Raw genomic sequence first — 26,468 nt, 5'->3', positions numbered from 1 at the left:
CCGGTGGGCAATCCGCTTACATTACGGGCACAATCCTATCTAGATAGATGGCTGCCTCTGAGTCTGAACGCAGAGGGGACCACCTATCCAAAGCAGGGCAAGAGAAGCACGGAGGGGATCATTCCCTCCAAACTTCTGCCCTGCTTTTTCTGCTAGACAGCCAATTGCAACTGCCTAGCCGCAGGAGCACGGAGCGGGGAAGGAGGCTGCTGTACAACACATTGGATGTGTTGTACAGGCAGCTATGCTGTCCCCGCCCCGGAACGCCCCCAGCCATGCCTCTTTCCGGCCCCTCCGCACTCCTCTTGCGAGCATGGAGGATGGGGCTGTTCCATGCTGCTTCCGAGGCAGAAGTGAGGGGAGGTCAGTTCCCGGAAAGCAGCATATCCTATGGCCGTCTAGCCACTGTCTAGCGGCCATAGGATTGCTCCCTAAATCTTTTACATATACTTGTGTTGATAAGTGATATTTTTCCACTAACAAATTTGACAGTTGGTTAAGTATAATGCTTCCAACGTACAGTGTAACACTGCCTATACATTGGGATGAAATGTTTCTTCTTTGTGTACCGCATTTGTCACCATAAACAGTGTGCGATCCTGCTTAATATCACTCTAATCTGACCTGCCTTCTAATCTATCAGTGTATTTTCTGAGGCTCTGTATTACCTTCCTATCAAAGCACCTGCACCAGTAAACAGATTCATCATGTTCTCATGTCTATATGATTGACATCTGTTGCTGAGAATTGCCAGCAAGCCTTATTGCAGTCATTTGAATCACAGATCACATATTCAGAAATGCTCAATTATTTTCAGATACGTTCTTTGACTCCAGTCCAAAGAAGCACACAGAAGGATCCATGCATACAGCGGCACTTTTAGCTTTATTTTTAAAAGTGCAACTCTGCTGTGCTGCATTGGAAACTGCTTCTAAAGTGTCTTCCCTCATCATCCCACCTCAACTGAGTTTCAAAAGCACTTCTGATGTGGCACAGATGAGATGATAATGCTGTTAAAAAGCAAGTTAAAAATTTTCTGATTGCATGCAAGCACATGCATGTATAAGGTGGCCCATTAAATGGAGCCTTTTAAAAAATGTATTAATGGTATTTCAAGCTGCCACCAATCCTAAATGGTTGAATATATAGGGAAACCAGTTATTAAAGTATTGAAGATGCCTCCTTGTATTGAAAAATAGCAGCGTAGAATCCATGAGATAATAGCCCACTTGACCAAACAGCGGTTTAAAAATGGTGCTGGAAGCTTTGCATAGCTCATCTTCAGGCAAAGCAAGTAGAGCAAAAAACATAAGATGGCTATCATCAAGAGAGATTACGACCACTTTTGACATTGCTTTCACAACACAGGAGCATCCTCAATTAATGTCAGAAGCCCCAACCATGTGGATTGAATCCCACACCAATGTTCCATCAGCTTCCAGATGGAGAACATTCATGTAAGAAAGACATTTAGACTTGTATCCAGCGGTTGCATGTGTGGAAGGTAGTTTGCACAGCAGATCTTTCTCTTTCTTCCCCTCCTTGCATCTGCAGCCCTCTGTACCTCCTGAACACTGTCTCAGGGTCATGGGTCCCTCCTCCTGTGTCATATAGGGCTGCTTTTGGCAGAGTAATCTTGCACCAGAGGAAGTCCTGCCGGTGCAGGATCGCTCTGCAAGTTGCCAGGCGATTTCTCCCTTCCACTGCAACCCTGAATGACACAGCCTCCTGCTGTTCAGGAGGGACCCATGACATTCTGAAGAGGGTTTTTTTTGTGGGGGGGATACAAGGGACTGCGGAGGGAAGAGGGGAGGGGAAACATGGGTTGCATAAGGTGTCTTCAACTCATGCTATCATTGGATACAGGCCATTAATTAATTTCACATGACCCAAGAATACTTCTTTTTCAGAATATTTAATTGAATTTTATAAAACATGTATGCAGTTATTTATACGAGCATATATTTTATTTCAAGGTGAATTTGAGACCTAAGTCTGAACTGTTGAATTAGGATTGTATTTCTGTTACTGGCCTGTATTTAGTCGTGCTTTTATTTACCATACCCTGAGTTGTATTCTAAGCCATCGTTATTTTTTAAGTATTTACATCCAAACATTTGCACAGCAAGTTTGGATATAAATACTTAAAAACTAAAGAAAAATATTTAATACATAATATTTACAATCAGCATGTTTAAATCTCACAATACGTTGAATACATGACTAATGTTTGTTGATGCCTGTGCATTATTTCTCCAGTAAGTAATAAAACATGTACAGTTTTCAAGAAATCATTTACATTTTTCTCTTCTGACATTAACTTCATGGCACAGGAAGGAGCCATGTTGCAAAAGCTCCCTTGCATGGCATAAAAGTAACAGCAGAAGGGTCCCCAAATTGGAGAATATTAAGGTAAAAATGGGAATCTCATTTATGTGAAATGAAGAAAACTCTTTGACCAGATTGGATGATAAGCTCACCAAGCTGGTCCCCATGAGTGGTGGGAGAGCGACTTCCCCCTGCCCACCAGGTATGCCTGCCCCACCACCGGTAGTCCCACGCATAATGTTGGAATAGGGTGTAATGTTTGTATAGGGTATACATGTGTAAATTCCAGGATGCATAGGCATGAACAACACAATCTGTATCCAGCATAAAATCTGGGTTTCTTATGAGACCATTTGGGCCTGTATATATTGGATTTTACCTGCATGCATATAACCTATTCAGACCTGCATATAACCTTTATCCAGATATGGATAAAAGTGACAGAGGTGGAATAGGTGTACCTGATGGGCAGGTGGGAAGATACCCTTGTAGCTCTCCTACTACTCATAAGTAAGGATTTTGAGGAATCTGTCTGTGCGGTGGAGCTCAGTGAGCCTTTGCCGGTTCACACCCCCCCCCCCCGGACTCCAACCTAACATCCACCAGCTGGCTTGAGTTGACCCTTGTCAAGTCAGGCCAGCTGGCAGATTTTTGCCCTTTTGCATAGTGATGGCAGCGGAGGAGGGCAGCATGGGAATGCTGTGGCCCATGACACTCCCCGCTCAGTCTCACCCTCCCACTCCCATGCAACCTTTGTCCCTCTCTCTCTGCCGGAGTTGGCCTGACACACAGAGAGAGGGATGACAGTTTGTGCCATGGCAGTGGCAGAAGAGCAGGAGGGGAGTGTCCGTCTCCCACTCTTCCACCAGACTGCCGCTGCTGCGGCCATGTTCCCTCCATCCCTCCCAGTGGCATGGATGGAGGGAACATTGTGGTGGCAGCATCCACAGTGGGAACTTGGGGTTTTGGTCGCCGTCCCACCCCAGAATGTGTGCACATTCCAGGTTGGGGGGGAAACCTGGGCAAGTTCCCAGATTTCGGGGGGTGGGCTCACAAAGGCAAGCTAAGCTGGGGGCAGCACTGGAATCCAGTGGGCCCTTAAAGGGCTGGATTCCCATGTGTCGGCCATCCTTACCCTTAAGATTGAGCTCTGGGAAAGTATAATCTGAATAAGCCCATTGACTGTCACTCTGAAGGCATATAGGATGTTTGCATTCTGCATATAGTGGGTATACGATCAAATGTTCTCATTCTTTCCCCATATTCCTGTACATGTACTTTATTGTATTGTAAAACAAGTTCAAAATAAGTTAAACAAAGAAGTGACATCATAGTGAGGGACAAGGACCCAGATCCATTTCTGAAACCTGATCAAAAACCTAACTGTTTTGTCCTCTTTCTCCTTAACTATTCTAAAACTTCCTGATAATAACCACGCATTGCAGAGTCTTTTCTGGTTTTGATAATGAAACAAAATGAGTTATTGTTTGTGTAGCTCAAGAAGCAATTCAATTAATTCGAAGGTTTGTTTCGGTATGTTCCTTTCTTTACAGGTTTTGATTTAGTGAAATGTGAGGATCCTGGAACACCAAATTATGGCTACAAGATCCGTGATGAAGGGCATTACACTGACACTGTTATTCTATATAGTTGCAATCCTGGCTACATGATGCATGGCAGTAGCATTATTACTTGCCTAAGTGGAGACAGAAGAGTTTGGGACAAGCCTTTGCCTACTTGTATAGGTAATATCAGAGAATACAGTAATGTAAGAGTTCAACATTAAAAATGCAATACCTCTTCTTATGGTTTATTCATGATCAGTTATTTGATACTCGTCTTTTGAAATGCTGTGTAATCTATCCAAATGTGTGTGAACCGTTCCAGAGAAATCCGGTTAGTCTTACTGAAACTCTTTTGGCTTTTCTCGAAATTCTTCTCATGTTTTGCATATGAATCTTTAAATTCACCTTGAATTTCGCTCTTCAGTAAATATGGTGCAGCCTAGGAATGTATATACTTTCAGCCCATGAGAAATTTCACAAGCCTTATCCATACTCTTTTAGCTTCTTTTTGGAATTTCTCAGAAGTTTTGTCTAAGCAGGCCTATCCAGAATCACCGTTAGTTCCTAGGGGACTGGGGAAATATGGTGCAGGGACAAAATGGGGTGGGGTCCAAAACCCATTCCCCATGGCTCATCCATGGGGAGAGGATGACTTTTGGCCCCACCCCATCAATTTCATCCCTACAGCATCTGTTTTCCCCATAGGAATCTATGGCTGTATTAGTTCCTATGGAGCAGGTGTGAAATCAGGTGTGGTTGCCAGCATCCACTGTTCATGGGTCACCCTTTTGGAGGGAGAACTTGGGGGCTTTCAAAGCTTGCCTTTTTTTTTTTTTTTTTTGAAGTAGGCTAGGCTTTTACAAGCTCTGAAGGTCTTTTACCAGCATTCCTACTGACCAAGGGTCCTGTTGATGAGGTCAGGCAAGCATGTATAATTAATGTATAAATTTCACTGTAATGAGAACTCTATAAAATTCTAATCTTTTCTGCCCTACATTGATAGTGCCCAGTAAGTGGATTTCTTTGATTCTTTCCTCTGTGATTTTATTTTTTCTAACCCAAAGGAATCTGAGATAGGCTGTGTCTAAGTGGAGAAAAGGTGGGTGGGTAGATGAACTCTCTGTAGTGCCTTTTCAATCTTGTTTAAGGGAGCTTTCAAATCAAATGAAATTAATTGAGTACCCTTGTGTGTTTCATCTATCCTCTCAGTGTTTTAAACTCAGCAGTCACATATGACATAAAGGTCGTGTCATCTTAATTGCCAGTATGAAAAATCTGTATTTTGACTGAACAAGACCTGAAATAGCCTGTTGAGGTATATGTTGCTAGCAAATGATACATGCACAACACATTAAATGTGAGAATAAAAAGCCTCTATCAACATAAAGAAAGGTTACTCTTATTTTTTGAGACATATGACTAAAAGAAATGTAAGTGCTGTGGCCTATGTATGCGGTGTGCTTTGCTCATCCATGCAAGAATCAGACTGTCAAGAGGATAGCACTTAGCTGAATATTATTTACACTTTAGGTTAATTCTATAGGACAGTACTTCTAAATTTCCTTAAAAGCATGACAAGAAAATTTCGTTCTTCACACTACCTGAGGTACTTCTGTCTTAACCAGATACCCTCCAGTCAGTTGATGTACTTTTTCTAGTTAAAATACCATGGATAGTAACCAGTATTAGCCCTGCTTAGAGTCGATCCATTGAAATGAATGGCACTTAAGTTAGTCATGGCTAACTTAAGATTCATTTATTGCAGTGGGTCCGGTCTACTCTAAGTAGTACTAACATTGGATACTACTCCATATATCCTCCATTTGGTTCTTTGAGGGAGCAATCCTATGGCCACTAGACACTGTCTAGAGTGCCATAGGATTGTTTGGTTTCTGAGAACTGAGGCTTCAATCTCAGTTCCCAGAAGCCGTGCTCCCCTTCCCCTGCATCTAGAGATGGTGGAGAATTCCGCCACGGATTCCAGTGAAGCCGGATTCTTTAGAATCCGGCTCCCCGGAATCCGTGGCGGAATGGCCCCCTCCCCCCCGCCCCCCTGTGGAATCCCCCTGGGACGGCACTTACCTGGGGCGGATGCGGTGGATTGGGTGGCGGCGGCGGTTCCGGCAGCGGCTCCAGTGGCTTCAGCGGCGGTGGCTGTTCTCCTGGCTGGCCGCAGCTGGGCTGCCACCACCACCATTGCCATCCTTGTAGCCATGATAGGCTATGTAAGAATTTACGTAGCCTACCACGGCTAACCAAAAAAACACAAACCGGCGTACACAAATGGCAGTGGCTACGGCGGCCACCATTTGCGTTCCCTATTTTTCACCGATTTATCTTACGTAAATATTTACGTAAGATAAAACTGCAAAAGAAAGGGGAACGCAAATAGCATAGTGGGCGCTATTTGCGCTGCTTTATTTTTTGCCGTTCTAGCCTACATAAATATTTATGGACTGCCTCCCCCCCACCGCGAAAGATTCCGCAAAAAAGTAAGTGACTTTCATACATCCCTACCTGCATTGGCTACATCTCTGTGCTCGAAAATGGACTGCAGAAACAGAAAAAGGGGGAGCAGGGAGGGGAGGAGACTGTGGAAGCTGCTTTATGCAACTTCCTATTGGGTCTCCAGGCCCCTGCCCTCCCCCCTCCCCAAAGCTGCACCTTGTTGTTGTTGTTTATTCGGTCAGTCGCTTCCGACTCTTTGCGACTTCATGGACCAGCCCATGCCAGAGCTTCCTGTCAACCATCGCCACCCCCAGCTCCCCCAAGGTCGAGTCCGTCACCTCCAGAATATCATCCATCCATCTTGCCCTTGGTCGGCCCCTCTTCCTTTTGCCTTCCACTTTCCCTAGCAACACAGCATCTTCTCCAGGGTATCCTGTCTTCTCATTATGTGGCCAAAGTACTTCAGTTTTGCCTTTCATATCATTCCCTCAAGTGAGCAGTCTGGCTTGATTTCCTGGAGGATGGACTGGTTTGATCTTCTTGCAGTCCAAGGCACTCTCAGAATTTTCCTCCAGACCAGCACCACAGTTCAAAAGCATCTGTCTTCCTTTGCTCAGCCTTCCTTATGGTTCAGCTCTCGCAGCCATAGGTTACTACGGGGAATGCCATTGCTTTAACTATGCAGACCTTTGTTGTCAGTGTGATGTCTCTGCTCTTAACTATTTTATCAAGATTTGTCATTGCTGTCCTCCCAAGAAGTAAACGTCTTCTGATTTCTTGGCTCCAGTTAGCGTCTGCAGTAATCTTTGCACCTAGAAAGACAAAGTCTGTCACTGCCTCCATGTTTTTTCCCTCTACTTGTCAGTTCTCAATCAAGCTGGTTGCCATAATCTTGGTTTTTTTGAGGTTTAACTGCAACCCAGCTTTTGCACTTTCTTCTTTCACCTTCGTCATGAGGTTCCTCAGCTCCTCCTCACTTTCAGCCATCAAAGTGGTATCATCTGCATATCGGAGATTGTTAATGTTTCTTCCAGCGATTTTAACTCCAGCCTTGGCTTCATCAAGCCCAGCACGTCACATGATGTGTTCTGCGTACAGGTTGAATAGGTAGGGTGAGAGTATACAACCCTGCCATACTCCTTTCCCAATCTTAAACCAGTCCGTTGTTCCATGGTCTGTTCTTACCATTGCTACTTGGTCGTTATACAGATTCCTCAGGAGGCAGACAAGATGACTTGGTATCCCCATGCCACCAAGAACTTGCCACCATTTGTTATGATCCACACAGTCAAAGGCTTTAGAATAGTCAATAAAACAGAAATAGCTGTTTTTCTGAAACTCCCTGGCTTTCTCCATTATCCAGCGGATATTGGCAATTCGGTCTCTAGTTCTTCTGCCTTCTCTAAACCCAGCTTGTACATCTGGCAATTCTCATTCCATGAATTGCTGGAGTCTACCTTGCAAGATCTTGAGCATTACCTTATTGGCATGTGAAATAAGTGCCACTGTTCGATAGTCTGGACGTTCTTTGGTGCTTCCCTTTTTTGGTATGGGGATATAAGTTGATTTTTTTCCAATCTGTTGGCCATTCTTGTGTTTTCCAAATTTGCTGGCATATAGCATGCATCACCTTGACAGGATCATCTTGCAAGATTTTAAACAGTTCCGCTGGGATACCATCATCTCCTGCTGCCTTGTTATTAGCAATGCTTCTTAAGGCCCATTCAACCTCACTCTTCAGGATGTCTGGCTCTAGCTCACTGACCACACCTTCAAATCTATCCCTGGTATTATTATCCTTCCTATACAGATCTTCTGTATATTCTTTCCACCTTTTCTTGCTCTCTTCTGCTTCTGTTAGGTCCTTGCCATCTTTGTTTTTGATCATACCCATTTTTGCCTGAAATTTACCTCCAATGTTTCTAATTTTCTGGAAGAGATCTCTTGTCCTTCCTATTCTATTATCTTCTTCCGCTTCCGCGCATTGCTTGTTTAAAAATAATTCCTTATCTCTTCTGGCTAACCTCTGGAATTTTGCATTTAATTGGGCATATCTCCCCCTATCACTGTTGCCTTTTGCTTTCCTTCTTTCTTGGGCTGCTTCCAGTGTCTCAGCAGACAGCCATCTTGCCTTCTTGGTTTTCTTTTTCTTTGGGATGTTTTTTGTTGCCACCTCCTGAACAATGTTGCGAACTTCTGTCCATAGTTCTTCCGGGACCCTATCTACTAAATCTAGTCCCTTAAATCTATTCTTCACCTCCACTGCATATTCATGAGAAATATTAGTGAGCTCATATCTAACTGATCTGTGGGTCTTCCCTATTCTCTTCAGTCTGATTCTAAATTGTGCAATGAGAAGTTCACGATCTGAACTACAATCAGCTCCAGGTCTTGTTTTTACCAACTGCATAGATGTCTGCCACCTTTGGCTACAAAGGATGTAGTCAATCTGATTTTGGTGCCGACCGTAGGGATGGGGGAGAATTTCTCCCCGAAACTTCGGGGGGCCGAGTGCCAACGCATTCGGTCTTCCGAAGGTTGATTGGGGAGAAATTCTCTGCCCCCCCGCCCCCTGCCCCCCCCCCGGGATGGGACTTACCTTTCACGAATGTCCCTCCTGTCGGAGGGTCCCGGCGGCGGTTCGGCAGGTCTTTGTCAGGGGCGGGGGCGGCAGCCGGTCTTCCGACCGGCTGCCGCCGCCGCCATTACAAGAAAAGTAAAAAAAACCAAACGCCCCTGTGATAGGCTACGTAACAATTAACGTAGCCTATCACGGCTAGATTTGCAAAGTCAGCCGTGATAGGCTACGTTAATCGTTACGTAGCCTATCACAGGGGCGTTTTTTCTTTTTCTTTTGAAGTTCGCGGCCTGGGAAACGGGGCGCTTCTCCCCAGCCTGAATTTCAGCCGGGCGAGGCGGGAAACCTCCCCCCCCGGCCTGAACTTTGGGGGGAGCAGCGAAGTGCCTCCCCCCCACCGCGAAGCAAGCTGCGAGACCAGGTAAGTGACTTTCATACATCCCTACCCGTCTGGTGAAGTCCATCTATAAAGTCGTCTCTTAGGTTGTTGGAAGAGAGTGTTTGTTATGCACAGTGAGTTGTCTTGACAAAATTCTATCAGCCTATGTCCTGCTTCATTTTGTTCTCTCAGACCATGCTTGCCTGTAATTCCAGGTGTCGTTTGACTACCCACCTTAGCATTCCAGTCTCCTCTAATGAAAATAGCATATTTTTTTGGCGTACTATCCAGTAGGTGCTGCAGATCCTCATAGAACTGATTTACTTCCGCTTCTTCAGCATCTGTGGTTGGGGCGTATATTTGGATCACTGTGATGTTAAATGGCTTACCCTGAATTCGAATTGAGATCATTCTGTCATTTTTTGGATTGTATCCAAGCACTGCTTTAGCCAATTTATTATTAATTATGAAGGCTACTCCATTTCTTCTGTGGTCCTCTTGTCCACAGTAGTAGATCTGGTGGTCATTTGATGTGAAGTGGCCCATTCCAGTCCATTTCAGTTCACTGACACCCAAAATGTCTATATTTAATCTTGACATCTCCCCAGTAACCACAACCAATTTGCCCTGGCTCATAGATCTTACATTCCAGGTTCCTATGGTGTGTTGATCTTTAGAACATCGGATTCATCGTTCACCACCAGCACCATTGGCTGCTAGCCGTCCTTTTGGCTTTGAGCTAGCTGCGTCATCACATCTGGGGCTAGTTGAACTTATCCTCTGTTCCTCCCCAGTAGCATTTTGACCATCTTCCGACCTTGGAGTCCCATCTTCCGATGGTATACCGACATATCTCTGGTTGTACTGATCCATTTAGTTTTCATGGCAAGAATACTGGGGTGGGTTGCAGTTTCCTTTCCCAGGGATCGTATTTAGTCTGACCTCTCTGCCATGACCTTCCCGTCTTGGGTGTCCCTTCATGGTTTAGCTCATGACGTCACTGAGGTGTTCAAGCTCCAGCACCATGACAAGATAACGATCTCTTTTGCTGGAAAAAAATTGCCTGTCTAGGCAAAAATGCAGGGCAGTGCTTCCAAGTCCTATCTCAGATGGGCATCTCAGAAGGACACCACGGTCAATTCACTGAAAGTCACTGAGAAACCAACAAGGACACACTCCCCCTGTCTGGTTCCTGGTGTAGATCATCCACAAAGGTGATCAAAGTAGTCTCTGTCCCTGGCCTGAAGCTAGGGTTGGCGGAGAATTTCTCCCCGAAACTTCGGGGGGCTGAGTGCCAACGTGTTCGGCCCCCCGAAGAAGTTTCAGGGAGAAATTCTCCGCACCCCCCCGCACCCCGCACCCCCCCCCCGGGACGGGACTTACCTTTGGCGAATGTCCCTCCCGGCAGCGGGTCCGGCCGGCGGTTCGTCGGGTCTTCGTCCGGGGCGGGAGCGGCAGCCGGTCTTTTGACCGGCTGCCACCGCCGCCATTCTAATCAAAGAAAAAAAAACACGCCCCTATGATAGGCTACGTGATGATTAACGTAGCCTATCACGGCTAGATTTGCAAAGTCAGCCGTGATAGGCTACGTAAATCGTCACATAGCCTATCACGGGTGACTTTAAAAAAAAAAAAAGCACGTACGGATAATGGCGTCCCCCATAAGGAGCCGCCATTCCCATTCCTTATTTGGTCGCTGTAGTCTACGTAAAGATTTAGGATTTTAGGATAAACCATCCCAACATCCCAAGGTGGCATACAACAAAACCTAAAATCATTAAACCATAATAAAAAATAAGAGCAATGATAAAATTAAAATTAACAGTTCAAACCAGACTGTACCATATGTAAAGTGAAACAATATGCCCTGGACAGGGATAGCTTGGCCACGGTTGTACAAGATTGGATTACTGCAATGTGCTCTGTGTGGGGCTGCCCTTAAGGCTGGTCCAGAAGCTGGAGCTAGTGCAGAAAGCAGCAGCTCAGCTGTTGTCGGGAGCTGCCTCTTTTCAACATGCAATTTAGCATTGCTGAGGGAACTGCACTAGCTGCCTATTCACTACCAGGCCAGGTTTAAGGTTCTAGTACTAGTGCATAAAGCCCTAAACCACTTGGGACCAGGATACCTGAGAGAGCACCTTTTCCCTTACCAACCTGCCCAATCACTGAGGTCATCAGGGGGCATGTTCCTGGTGGTTCCACGTGGACCCATGGCCCAATTGGAGTCCACTAGGAAAACAGCCTTCAGCGTGGTGGTCCCTTTCTGTGCAATTCCCTGCCTTTGGAGGTCAGGCAGGCACCAGCGTTGTGTTGCTTTCAGCACCTCCTGAAAACATTGTTATTTCAAGAAGCCTTCCTCAAGTGACTGGCTGCATTTTATCAAACTTAGTTTTATCAGAATTCTGTCTCTTTTTAAACAATTTTAAGTTATTTTAACATGGTGTTTTTATTCTTTATCATGTCTGCTATTCACCACTCTGAGGTCCTTGGATGTGGAGTGGTATACAAATACTATAAACAAACAAATAAAAAAACCCAGAGCCACCCTATAAACAATGCCCCAGTAGAGTCCTAACTCAGTTATAGACCAAGGTAAACAGGTAAGTCTCTACAGCCTGCTTGAAGGCTGTAATGATGGAGTCTGCTAGACATCAATTGGATGTCCGTCATTCAGCTAATTTCCATAAACCTTATCCATCAGGTTTGACCCACTCTAGCACAACCATAGACCTGCAGGTTTTGCAGTGGAAATCTTTGAGAGATAATTCAGATTAACCTCCACCCCATCTCATTACAATCCTGAATGTTTCTATAAGATAAAGTACCTGAACTACCTACTCATGGCACTTCTCTCCAAAAATAGATTTTTTTTCTTTTCTTTTCAGCTGAGTGTGGTGGGCGAATTCATGCTGCCACTTCAGGTCGCATTTTGTCTCCAGGTTACCCAGCTCCATATGACAACAATCTTCATTGTACTTGGATTATAGAAGCAGACCCAGGGAGGACAATTAGGTATGTATGCAGTTTCATCTATTAAATTTAGTAATGCCCAAATCATAGCATTGTATGTTTGGCTAACAGTTGCATATTAACTTTTTAAATATTATATATCCTTCCCCTTTTTGGTGGTAATTTGCAAGTCAGCAAGATGTCCAATTTACTGGACTTAAATATTATTTGTTTTCTTAAATCATGGACAGGTGTTGGTTTATGTAAATGAAAGAGCATGCACTTATGGACAGATCTTTTGATGTGAATACTTACTAGGGAGTGAGTCTCACAGAACTCAGTGGAACTTACATCTGAGTAAACACGTTTAGGAATTTGCTGTAAATTACCATGTCAGCCCAGAAGCCCGTGAGATCAGAAATAGCCATCCATGCTTTTGGTCTTTCCTTTCACCATGAACTTAAATGACAAAGGAAGAAATGGGAGCAAGGGGTCCCATCCAAACTCCTTTCACAACATATTATCAATAGCATTTTTTTTTCTTTTTGCTAGTACTGGATCTGGCTTTAACAGCAGTAGCAAACGTAACTGTTTGCCCCATTGCAGCTAAACTGATCAATACTTAGGATTTCTCAGGATGTAATTCACAAACCATTAGAGAGCCCATCTCCACAGCAAGGAAACTACCCATCTTTTTGATGGAGGAAAGATAGATGAACCTAAATAGCATTCCAGATGCAATCTCCCAGGAATGATAGCATATGAGCATTTTTTCTTCTCTCTCTCTCTCTCTCTCTCTCCCCCCCCCCCCAAATTCTAAATCAGCAGTAGAAAGATAATAATCCATTGCACTTTTAAATAACACATTTGCTGTTTTAATTTTAAATATTTAAGATTCTAATATTAAATAGGTTAAACTTTAACTGGAAAAGCCTGCTTGCTGGAATAGTTTCCTTATACTTACTCAGAGAAATAGATAGCATTTTTTCACACAATTTCATTTTCTTTTCCTAGAAATAGAAAGATAAATGCATTCCCCTAACACTAGACCAAAAGACACTCATTCAATCACAAGTGAATTCAGTGCTCCATTTGCATTTTAATAGGAATGGCAAATGTGAAATTAATATAGAATGAAATAAGAAATTACAAACAAGTATCTGTAGCTAGAAAACAGATTTAGTATTTACTTTTTAGTAGCCTTCAGAGTCAGTATTTATTACAGCAAGTGGAAAAACAGCCTCAAATGGTGACCATTCTCAATAATACTGTAGCTCTCTGGAAAGTGTTTCACATCACATGCAATTTCTAATGTTTTAAAAATGTGGATTGTGCTATGTAGTGTGGAAATAGTGATAAACTATATTTAGCTTTCTGCTCCAGAATCTGTGTCCTAATTTAGGAAGAGGTTATGGATATCTCTACAGATATTTTCGTGCTTCAGGTGTATTCAGGACTCCATGGCCTGACTTATAACATAATTGATTGGACACTTAACTTTCTATAGCCAGAATTAAGACAATCCAGTATTCTTGTTAACTTGTAGCTATGACTATTTAATGTCAAGTAATGCCCTTTATTGTTTTATATATATTTTACTTCAATAGCCAGGTATTAGATTTTATACAAGAGTTTGATGAACATACATAAATGACATTCTATAGATTTCCTTCAAAAATATAAGATAACAATTGCAATGTTCTTTTGAAAATATACGTTCCCAAAAAGTTACAGATACATTCCAATTGAGCACAAAATTCTTTATATTAATTACCTTTCTCTGCCTTCTTGAAAACGGACTCACAGAACAACCCTGTGGTGCTGCAGACAGCAACTGACCTCAGAAGAAGAGATCTGATCATGGATCTCCTCACTCCTTCCCCAGGCCCCCCTAGCCACAGTGGAAAGCTCCACAGTTGCTCTTCTCCTGAGGTCGGGGAGGAAGAGAGGGTGCATGGTGATAGTCAGGATGGGTAAGGGAGAGGAGATGCTAAGGATTCAAAGGTCTCTTGGGTCCCTGTTCTGCCACCCACCAGCACACAGCAGCTAGATGGGCTTGGAGGTAGGGATGGGCAAATTAGTGATATTCGAGATTGGTAGGATACTCCAGACATCATCACGCTGCTCATCTCATGCATGATTCACTGCTCACGCTGCACAAATGCACAAATTGTGCAAATCAAGCAGTGATCAAACATGAACTATGTACAAATTTCCCCAACTTTGGGCAGATTTCTGAATTTGCGCAACTTTCCTCCATAGATTGAAGCGGAGGTGTTTCAGCCTACAGAAGGAATTTGTGCAAATTAGGAAATTTGTGCAAGATTAAACTGGGGAAGTTGTGCAAATCGAACATGAGCACATGTCCAGTAATTTACAAACATTTTCAGTGGACACATGCTCACGCTCACAATTGCATTTGGGACTTTGAACAGGACATATCCTGGTATCCACATGTTTTGCAAGCAAAAATGAAATTCTCATACATGTCTACTTAGAGGCCCACATAGTAATAATTACAGCAAAAGAGGATGGTGAGGCTGTTCCTCCTGCCCTGTAATGCGCTAGCTGACAAGGCTTAGGATGGATGGAGGGCTCAGACATCAGAGCCCTCCATCTATGGGGTGTCAATACCATAAGATTGCACCCTAAGGCTTACTTACCACTTACTGAGTCCCATTGAATGCAGTGGAACTTTCTTCTGAATAGACAGCTATTATAGGATTTCATATGAGTTAATTTTACCATATATAACAAGCTCCCAACTATATTTAGCCAATAATGTATTAATGGTCCATTTGACTTTTTCCATTTAGAAGCCCTTAATTGTAAGGAGGGATTGTGATGACAAGGAAAGGAATCCAGACATTTTTGTTTGTTGGTTCCCCTCTCCCACCCTCAAATTTATAAATTTGATGTCAAATTTTGTGACATCATACCTTTCTTTTGAAATAGGATTTGAATTAAAAGGAATTAATTTTCCCAAAAAATCTAATTGATGCTTCCGATCATTTCAGTCTAGAAGAAGGAGGGGGTCTGAGCTATGTGCAACTGGCTAAGCACAGCACTGTATTTCTCTAGATTGTATTTCCAGTACAATCCTATGGTCCCTAGAGAGTGTCACAGAGCCCATAGGATTTTCTAGAAAACCCTGCAAGGTCTTACTCGAAGACTTAAACAGAGCGCTGACCTTGGAAGGTTTTTTCTTGACATTGGAGTCCCCCTCCTGGCTCCTCCCAGCCATCATGGAGATGTCTGCAGTAACTTCCTCTACAGAAATCCAACCTTATACAGAGGGAGAAATGAGAGCGCCGGCCACTGGGCAGGGAGGGATCAGATTTCAGAAGGCTTAGGACAGGGTGGAGCCTCCAAGATCGGAGCCCTCTGTCAATCAGGCTCCTCACCCTTAGCTTAGGACTGCTGTGTTTGGAAATGTGGCTTGTAATCCTCTATACACTTACCAAGAGTAAGCCTTATTGAACTCAATGGGACATACTTTGGGGTAGATATGTATACAGTGGCATTGTTAATGTCATATGCAGAAATCCTAATCCAGTTAGATAGCCTTCCAAGATGGTTGGATGGGGTGGAGGTACCTCTCCACCAGTGTGACCATTTACCCTGATTAGAATCACTGGGTGGGAGACATTTCAACAACAAGAACAACAACAACAACAACAACAGAAACTATGTGGGACCAAAAAAGTAAGTCCACCCCTCAGCGCTTCTGCCCCAGCTGACACAAGCTGGCTGGGCTTTGGAAATGGCAGTAGCCACTTAGGACTGCATTGTATAGTCTACCAGTTGCCTTCATGGAAAATCAAATGCAATGTAAGCTGATGTTCTTGGGATATGTCTTTTAACTAGAGAGGATTGATGACAACATCTCTTTCTTCTTTTTCATTTGAACAGAACATAATTTAGAACTCTGGGTTAATTATATTAAAGGATGAGTTATATCATAAACTAGTGGTTTTAAGTATGTTTAATTCTGCGTCATTTACCTTCTTGAACTGTTATTCCTTAATCTGCATTTTTTTATTTAACACCAAAGTAGAAAAGTAGCCAAGAATGACATGTATCATATGTTACCCTTTCATTTGCAGTTTGCATTTTATTGTTTTTGACACTGAGGTGGCTCATGACATCCTGAAAGTGTGGGACGGCCCCCTTGAAAGCAGTATTCTACTTAAAGAGTGGAGTGGCTCAGCCCTTCCTGAGGACATTTATAGCACTTTCAATTCATTGACCTTACAATTTGACAGTGACTTCTTCATCAGCAAATCTGGCTTTTCTATCCAGTTCTCAAGTAGGTGAATTTTGGCCTTTTATGTGTGTTTGTTGCTGAAAGCTTGTCTCATATGTCTTCTTGAAAACCAGTCTCCAACTGGTAAGAGCCCAGAATCTACTGAATACATATGCTCTATTAGCTAACCACAAACATTATTTTATGAAAGATTTGAAATAAGGGATCTCCTTTATCTGTTCTTATGTTTTGAATAATTAATCCAAAAACAATGTACCTAACAAGTTAATTTTTTTTACCCAACAGGAAATATAATAAAATAAACTTTGTTTCAAACTGCTCTACACATTCCGCTTTCACTTCCGAATGTGATGCCAGAAAAACTGGGAGATGCAAATTAACTTATTAGACCTTGTGTGCTTCTAATAATGCACATAGGGGTGGACGAAAGTCACTTACCTTTTCTCGCAGCTTGTTCGCGGTGGGGGGGAGCACTTCGCTGCTCCCCCCGCGAAGTTCAGGCCGAGGGGGGAGGCTTCCCACCTCGCCCGGCCGAAATTCAGGCCGGGGAGGAGGCTTGCCGCCTCGCCCGGCCGCGAACGCGAAAGTAAAGAAGAAAAAAAAACGCCCCCTGATAGGCTATGTGACGATTCACGTAGCCTATCACGGCTAGATCTGCAAAGTCAGCCGTGATAGGCTACGTGAATCGTCACGTAGCCTATCACGGGTGACTTAAAAAAAAAAAAAAAAAAGCGCGTACGCGAATGGCGGCCCCCATAGGGAACTGCCATTCGCGTTCCTTATTTAGTTGCTGTAGTCTACGTAAATGTTTACGTAGACTACAGCGAAAATAAGGGCAACGCTATTTGCGTTGCCCTTATTTTTGCCGTAGTCTACGTAAACATTTACATAGACTACAGCGACCAAATAAGGAACGGGAATGGCGGCTCCCTATGGGGGCCACCATTATCCGTACACACTTTTTTTTTTTTTTTTTTTAAGTCACCCGTGATAGGCTACGTGACGATTCACGTAGCCTATCACGGCTGACTTTGCAAATCTAGCCATGATAGGCTACGTGAATCGTCACGTAGCCTATCAGGGGACGTGGTTTTTTTTTTTCTTTTATTGCAATGGCGGCGGCGGCAGCCGGTCGAAAGACCGGCTGCCGCTCCCGCCCCGCTCGAACATCCGACGAACCGCCAGCCGGACCCGCCGCCGGGAGGGACATTCAGGGAAGGTAAGTCCCGTCCCGGGGGGGGGCAGGGGGGTGCAGAGGATTTCTTCCCGAAACTTGTTCGGGGGGCCGAACACATTGGCGCTCGGCCCCCCGAAGTTTCGGGGAGAAATTCTCCGCCATCCCTAAATGCACATCAGAAATGATGCTACATTACATGTGTTTCTAAGTGTCAGATTAGATGTCACCCACAATTATTGGTTGGGCCTCATATTCCAGCTTCAGTTGCTGCTTGGCTAAAGTAGGGATGTTAGAGAATTCTGCCACAGACTCCAATGAGGTTGGATTCTAAAGAATCCGGCCCCTTCGGAGTCTGTGGTGGACTGGACCACCCACCTCCTCCACCCCGCAAAGTTGCCCTGGAACGGATCCTACCTGCCACCGGCCAGTCTGGTCTGTCCGCTGCCATCCTGCGGAAGAAAATGGCGTCCGGAGTAGCGGATGCCATTTACGTCCCTGCTCTTTGCCGTGATAGGCTACGTAAATCTTTACATAGCCTATCACGGCAAAGAGCAGGGATGCAAATGGCGTCTGCTACACCAGACGCCACTTGCGTCCCAGTGGCCGGAAGTCCGCCAGCGGCTGGAGCCAGCCGGCAGCTCCGCGGACTCGCCGTGGAGTGGAGCCAGCCGGCGAGGAATCCAGGGAGGAGAGACAGATCGCCTCCCCCCCCCCGCGGACCCCCCACAGACTCCAGGTAAGGGGGTTTCGTACATCCCTAGGCTAAAGGGCTTTAGAGTCCCAGCACCAAGCAACAGCTGAAGAAGACTCCCCCTCCTCACTTTGGTTCTTGTCACAATGTACGAAAGGCTGGAAATGTGGGTGGAGTCTCTCTAAATTGTTATCCAGTCAGGAAAAGGAGGGGCCAGTCAGGTGGCCCTGGCAGGGACTCACTCAGGTGGCCCTACATAAATGGTTTTGGTCTTCCAAACATTTCCAAAGCAGCATGGGATAAAACCTTTAAAATGGCTCCTGAGCTGTTGCCATAATGTATCTGTCAATAGTACCAGAATCTATGCAATAATATGATTCATGTGAATTGACTAGGTCACTGTTGCACTTACTGACCTTATATTCAGCAGAAATATCCTTGCTAATTCATAACGACGTTGGCCTCAGGCAGTACAGGGGGAACAGTTGTGTGTGCATGTGTTATATCAGAACTTACTTTTGTTCTGAATTGCTCAATTATCAGCATTCTGACAAGCCTCTGAATTATCAGCATTCTGACAAGCCTATGATTCTTTAGCACATGATCTTGAAGTGAAAAGTGCAGCCATTATGAGAGGTAATGCTTATTTATACATTACACCATGGCATAACTGAAGGTTGGATGATGTTGGCTCTGCCCATATGGCTCCTTCACACATGAAAAAGCAACATGGGACAAAGCCGCTATATAGCTGCCCCTCCTGCAGACACAGTAACATGAACCAGCCCTCAGTTGCTTAATGTTGCTTTTCAAAGCAGACTTTTTCATGTGAGTACTTTTCGAGTCATGGCATTTGTTTGGTTGTTTGCTGTTGCTATTGTAAAGTTTGAGGTTTTGGAAAGAACATAGATGGATTCATGGAGATCTGTGCCTTTCTAAGATTAATTTTTCAGACGCATGTATTTATGCTACAGATTCCTATACATATGATCGCACCCTTTGTTAAGTATGCCAGGAAAGATGATTAACTGGATGCAAATGTTTTTTGCTCACAAAATGTTTAGACCCCATCAAGGGTCCATTGTCTTGCCAGCTCAGCACAGCATGTAAAACACCACGAGGACATGAACTGACTAGTGTGATTATGTTAATTGTAATCAGCCTAACACTTTTCATTAAAACTTAATTACCATTTAATCATGCATAAAAGGATAGAAATGGAGTTCAGTGTGCATCCCCGACCTTTACTCTGCAGGGTTAAATATATTTAAACTAGTTATTAGAAACTGGGTTTGCTGGCTAAACGTTGCCCATCAAGCCATAGAAATATTGATAGGTATAAGTAGGTAGACAATGAAATGCCTGTTAACCAAATAACCCATTTCCTTTAGCCACAGAAGACCTCTGTCCATAGGTTTCCCAAGCTCAGATTAGTTAATTTGCAACAGGGTTATTAAAAGATTTAGATTTTGCTAACCTTTGCATCTTGCCTTCTAGTTTATCTCTCCCTGCCCCCCATACACACACACACACACACACACACACCCCTTACCAAGGGGGCTATTTGTCAGTAATGACATTTATTACAACAGAAAGAGGAAAAAAATAGTTGACATGTATTTAAAACACATTTCTCTACAATTATACCATATAGTAGTTATTTTATAACAAAATGCTTAAAACACTATCCTTTCACACACACATTCTGTGGGTGAGCCTTCATGTACCAGAATATCCATATGCTTGTTCTCCCTTTTCTCCTTTGGTCACACCCACAGGCAGTGCACTGGGGCGGCCCAGGAAACAGAAGAGGGGTGTGTGTGTACCTCCCATATTTCCATTTTCACTTCCTCTGTATTCTGGTTTCAATGAGTGATTAACTTCACTGAGGAGAGTGGAAGGACAGGGTGAGGATATGGACTCAGTGTACTCAGTCCCCCTATTCCCTCCTTAGAATGGATTGTTATTTATTTGGATGTACGAAAATCACTTACCTGTTCTCGGATTATGCTGATGGTGGAGGAGGGAGGCATTCCGTCCCTTCCCCCGGAATCCTGGATGGGGAGGAGTAGGGTTGGCGGAGAATTTCTCCCTGAAACTTCGGGGGGCCGAGCGCCAACGTGTTCGGCCCCCCGAAGAAGTTTCGGGGAGAAATTCTCTCCCCCCCCCGCCCCCGCACCCCCCCCCTGGGACGGGACTTTCCTTTCCCGAATGTCCCTCCCGGCGGCGGGTACCGGCGGCAGTTCGTCGGGTCTTCGTCAGGGGCAGGGGCGGCAGCCGATCTTTCGACCGGCTGCCGCCGCCGCCATTCCAATAAAACTAAAAAAAAAAAACTGCCCCCGTGATAGGCTACGTGACGATTAACGTAGCCTATCATGGCTAGATTTGCAAAGTCAGCCGTGATAGGCTACGTAAATCGTCACGTAGCCTATCACGGGTGACTTAAAAAAAAAAAAAGCGCGTACTGCTGGCAGCCCCCATAGGGAGCTGCCATTCACGTTCTTTATTTGGTCGCTGTAGTCTACGTAAAGATTACGTAGACTACGGCAAAAATAAGGGCAACGCTATTTGCGTTGCCCTCATTTTCGCCGTAGTCTACGTAAAGATTTACGTAGACTACAGCGACCAAATAAGGAACGCGAATGGCGGCTCCCTATGGGGGCCGCCATTTGCGTACGCGCTTTTTTTTTTTAAGTCACCCGTGATAGGCTACGTGACGATTTACGTAGCCTATCATGGCTGACTTTGCAGATCTAGCCGTGATAGGCTACGTTAATCGTCACATACCCTATCACGGGGGCGTTGTTTTTTTAAAAAACTTTTTATTTCGCGGCCAGGCGAGGCGAGGCGCCTCCTCCCTGGCCTGAATTTTGACTGGGCGAGGCGGGAAGCCTCCCCCCCGGCCTGAACTTCAGGGGGAGAGCAGCGAAGCGCCTCCCCCACACCGCGAAAAGCTGCGAGACCAGGTAAGTGACTTTTGTGCACCCCTAGGGAGAAGGCACTCTGTCCCTCCCTCCGGAATCCTGGACTGGGGGAGAGGTGCTCCGTTCCTTCCCCCCCAAAATCCTCCTTGGCCAGCTGTGCTCCGCTGCAGCTCTGCGGAGCAGCCGGCCAGGCCCAGCCAGGCCAGAGCCATCTGCAGCCGTATTATCGGCTGCAGAAGGCTCTGGGAAAAAAAAAACCACGTACGCAAATGGCGGCTATGGCCGCCACCATTTGCGTTCCTTATTTTTGACGTCTTAATCTACGTAAATATTTACCTAGACTAAGACGGCGAAAATAAGGGGAACGCAAATAGCGTAGTGGACGCTATTTGCATTCCCCTTATTTTCGCCGTCTTAGTCTACATAATTATTTATGTAGACTAAGATGGCCCAAAATAAGGAATGCAAATGGCGGTGGCCGTAGCCGCCGCCATTTGCATACGCCTTTTTTTTTTTACCCAATCGTTTTAGGCTATGTAAGTTTTTACGTAGCCTAAAACGTCTGGGTTAAAAAAAAAAAAGGCGTACGCAAATGGTGGTGGCCGTCCCGCCATTTGCGTACACCTTTTTTTTTTTACCCAGACGTTTTAGGCTACAAAAAACTTATGTAGCCTATCATGTGGGTGTTAAAAAACACACACAAAACCTGCAAATGGCGGCGGCGGCAGCCAGTCGGAAGACCAGCCGCTGCCGCAGCCGCCGCTGCAGCCGCCACCTCAGCCGCCGCCACCCCAGGTAAGTCTTGTCCCAAGGGGATCCACGGGGGTGGCGGGGGGGTGGCAGGCTGTTCCGCCACAGATTTCAGGGGGCCGAATGCACTGGCATTCAGCCTCCCCAAGACCTGTGGCGGAATTCTCTGCCATCCCTAGTTATACAGTCCTGGCAGTGATACTGTGCATCAGTGTGCACAATCTGAGAGGGGAATAGAGGGTTTTAAATATTTCTATTAAGACTCTTTTGCTCATGTGGGAAAGGATCTTTTTTTTCTTTTTCTTTTACCTAGTTCAGTACTCCTAGATTGGCAGGTGGAGGGGGATTTGGCAGAGAAGGAAACATATATATATATAACAATAAATATATATATATTTAAAAAAGAAGCTTCCGAGATGTTTTAAATAGTAAAACCATTCATGTATATTGGTTTTGGGATGTCTCAAAAATTGACCTATTTATTATTTTTCTCTGTACTGTAGGGTAGAGCTTTTCCTAGATGTATACGTTTCTTTGAACTTGTACTTAAAAACAACAACGCTGTTCTTATCTATGTCTAAAAACAACTTCTGCAAAACTTCCCTATTGATGCAATCAAGCTGGCAATGACTGAGAGCATTGTTGTCAAGGCAGAAAGTGGGTCAGAACAAGGGCATCATTTCAGGAATTGTTTTTGTGGTTTCTTATTACAGAAGCTGAGTTTATGTATACACAAAATGGGTAGGGAAGGGGATATTTCTAAATTGGTGCTTCAAGAAGTTACTATTTTAAGATTCACACCTGTTATAAAGCATTCCCAAACTACTGGCCAAAGACATACAAGAGAAAGGGATGTATGCTAAAGTGGTTAAGCTGTTGGCATAGATGGATTGGACTTGTTGGTTAATCCCTAAATGCTTGATACCTCTACCCATCCTCAGTTACTGCCCTTCTGGAAACAATCAGAACTACACTAATTGTCCAGTGATTTGTGTTAGATCGACTGAGTTGTCAGTAACTTACAGTTAGTAGTATTGTACACTGCAGACGAGTTTAACAGGATCAATAGTGCCAACTTTGCTCCTAACAACCCTGAAGGGTGGATTGTCAGCCAAGGCTATTGTCAGTACCATCGTCAGGTCAAAAATCAGATTGGGAGGGCTCCAGAAAAGTTATGGTATTGGATAACAGTTGCTTGCTCAGTAACATCCCCATCAAAAGAAAGGCCAGTAACAGATCAACAGCTGATTAGGGAGTCTGTTTTCAAAGTAGCTATTTTTCAGTAGACAAGACATTAAGCAAATTCTAATATAGAGTTGTTGAATACCCTGCCTTCTCTTATTAGACATTAATAACCACAGCCAATGGTGAATAAGTTCTCCAGACAGAATGGCACAGGTCCAGTTTGCAAGTAGTTGCCCACTTGTCCCCAAATATATCCTCTATTTTGGCAGGTGAGAGAGCCTGGTTGAAACAGAACAAGACTGAGCCTTTGATATCTCAGATACTGAATCTGAATTTGAAACGGCAGCCCATACATTCAGCCAAGTGAATTTGTCAGCATATTAGGACGCAAGCTCCCCACAGTCAACACAGCTACAATAACTATAGAGCTGCAGGAATGGCTCTATAGCTAAGTTGAAGGTTGTTGTTTTTAAAAAATATTCTGTTATTATAATGAATGAAAAATTCTATCCATCATAAAATCAAGAGACAGATGTAACATTCTTGGCTTTGTAAACCATGGTTTAAGAAGCACAGAAGGAGTGATGGACACTCCTCTCTTGAGCCTCCCCTTTCTCACTTCCCGTTCCCATGCCAGCTTTGGCCTGGTGATCCTTATTTGTTCAAACTGGGGGAGGGCAACACGTGGCCGACAGGCTACATGCAGACCCCATGGCTATTTTTGTGCCCACTGGCCCCACAATGAGAAACTTCCCAAGAGCGTGGTTCTCTTTGCAAACGAGCAGCATGCTCCTCACATGCCTTGTTTGCTTGCAAAATTACCACCCTTTTAGCTTCTGCAGCAAATTCAGCAGCAATTTCGACAGTGGCAGCAATTTTGCTGGCGGTGGGTGTGGAGTGTGGCCCCTGGTAGGTTCTGTCAGGCAGTGCAGCCCCCAGCCCCCAGACATTGCCCCCCCCCTTGGTTTAAACCATAGTTTCCTGTTTTTGATAAAACAGGGACCTTGGATTTAATGTTGGTTTACTAAGCAGGATATTAAGCCAGGATCAGGTCTCTGCTGTGTGCATTTTTTTTGTAGTCTTTGATAATAACACATTATTATATTCCAGAGTCATTCTAAAGCAGTTTGTTTCAGCTTTAACCACCCTCTTCTTGAGCTTAGCAACAATGAGCTGCATTGTATTGCTGGTATGGTTTTAGGAGTATTGGCAAAACTATGATACTGGTAATAAAAACAGGAATATAAAATAGGCTGCCTTACAAAGTTGATGAAAAGATTACTGAGACAATATGTCTGAAGTACTTTCAATACCTTACAGCACAGTATACAGTAAATGTTGTTTTATAGAGCTGGGCTAGATCTACATTACTGCTTTATAGTGGTCTTGAAGTGCACTAATAACTGTTGCGGCACATTACACATTCGATGTAGTGTTATTTCCTGCTTTTTATTCCACATTATCCAATATACCACAACAAATATCATTGTGTGTCCTACAGGGTATAAATGAACAAGAGGGATATAGTGTTACCATGATGGGATCGTAATGATATGAAACAAAGTCTAGATCTGGCCCTACAGTAAAGTAAAATCCCCCCCCCCAGGTATATGGATGTTAAATTGTAAACAAACACAATATGTCCAATGGTAGGAATGTTTTCTACTTATCTTTTCTACAATTTCCATCATTTGTGGTTTATGAGTGATTTTCTAGTGCCTTTATTCTTCTGCACAATTACTTTGAAGTAATTTATATGCATATCTAAGGGACATACTTCTGAGTAAATATGCATATGTTCATGTTGCGTGTATCTTGGTCGAGGAAAGAAAAAAAAGAAGGGGGGGCACTAAAGCCAGAAGGAATGCAAAAAGAGAAACCAATTCTCAGAGATGCCAACAAAGAGAATTTATTTCAGGCTAACACAGTGTGGACCAGTTTACCTGATGGTGCAAGAAAGATAATTTACAATTCTGTAGCTTGCCTGTTTCTAAAATCTGGTTGCCCCTGATGAAGGATCTCAGAGGTTCAAAACACATAGGACTGAAATAAATTCTCTTTCTCAGCACCTCTGAAAAATGGTTTCTCTTTTTGCATTCCTTCTTGATGAAGACATGGTTTTTTTTCACCTTTTGAAAACAAATACAACAGTAGTATGACACCAGATATTATGTATTTCTGGATATACCTGCTTTTCAAACATATACTATCCTTACAATAATACCGGCGTGTTTCTGAGCCCAATTTAAAGTGCTGGTTTTAACCTTTAAAGCCTTAAATGGTTTGAGACCAAGTTACTTGAAGGACCGCCTTCACCCATATCAGCCTGCCTGTACTTTATGATCAGAAAGAAAGGCCCCTCTCATTTGCCAACCCATGAGAGCAGTCAGGTGGGTGACCACAAGTGAGAGGACTTTCTCTGCAGTGGCCCCACACCTTTGGAACAAGCTGCCATTGGAGGTCCACCATGCTCCGTCATTGCAGGTTTTTAAGAAGGCCTTGAAAACGTATCATTTTACCATGGCCTTCTCTTTGATATGACTGCTGTTGTTGCTGTTGCTGTTGTTGTTGCTGCTGGTATTATTGTTGGCTTTTATTGTTTTTATTTCTATTTTATTCTGTTTATGTTTTATCACTCTTAATATTTTAACTGTTTTTATGTATGTTATTGCTGTAAGCTGCCTTGGGAGGGCTTCTGCCCTGAAAGGCGGCCAAGAAATGTTTTAAATAAATAAGTACAAATAATACAAAAAAATATTCCATTAACCTGATATTCTGAGATGAGTTTTAATGTCTTCAGTTGTATCTATATATGTTTAAATTAATGCTAAAAATAAATGAAAATATTTACTACATCAAATCAAGAAGCCAATAGCTTGCTATTGCTTTGGCTAGCAATTTCATGCCAGAAGATGTTGCTGATTCATCCTCAGAACAGAAGGGAAATTCAGCACCTCCTCAAGAGTCTGTAATGGCCCAAATATCTTCTTCTTATTGTAAAATCATCACTAGAGACTGTAATGCTGTTTCAGAAAAAAAAAAAAAGTATATTTGAACCAATGGCAGAACTGTGGGCTTCTTCACATGGAGCTTTTATCCTGCTGTTGAGATTGCTCACGCATGGAAGTTAGCAGGCCATTTAGGTGATGTCATGAACCTCCAGGGCATCTCCCTCACTAAATGATGTTTATTCCATTTTTAAATAGATCGGAGAAAATGAGGTATCA

General features: G+C 43.8%; 1 protein-coding gene across 1 annotated transcript in view; it reads left to right on the top strand.

Moving 5' to 3' along the window:
* CSMD1 (CUB and Sushi multiple domains 1) overlaps window positions 1–26,468 on the top strand; it is a 1,446,416-nt gene that overhangs the window by 1,135,288 nt on the left and 284,660 nt on the right. Inside the window, exons 24-26 of the mRNA XM_084811779.1 lie at window positions 3,882–4,073; window positions 12,184–12,310; window positions 16,354–16,556. Coding sequence (XP_084667905.1) covers window positions 3,882–4,073; window positions 12,184–12,310; window positions 16,354–16,556 — 522 coding nt within the window. The remainder of the gene's footprint in view (window positions 1–3,881; window positions 4,074–12,183; window positions 12,311–16,353; window positions 16,557–26,468) is intronic.

The sequence above is a fragment of the Heloderma suspectum genome, chromosome 1, assembly GCF_057233095.1.
Source record: "Heloderma suspectum isolate Gila_16-S chromosome 1, 16-S_ref, whole genome shotgun sequence".
Lineage (NCBI taxonomy): Eukaryota > Metazoa > Chordata > Lepidosauria > Squamata > Helodermatidae > Heloderma > Heloderma suspectum.
Note: the sequence above shows the minus strand (reverse complement) of the source record. Positions and strands in the feature narration are given on the sequence as shown.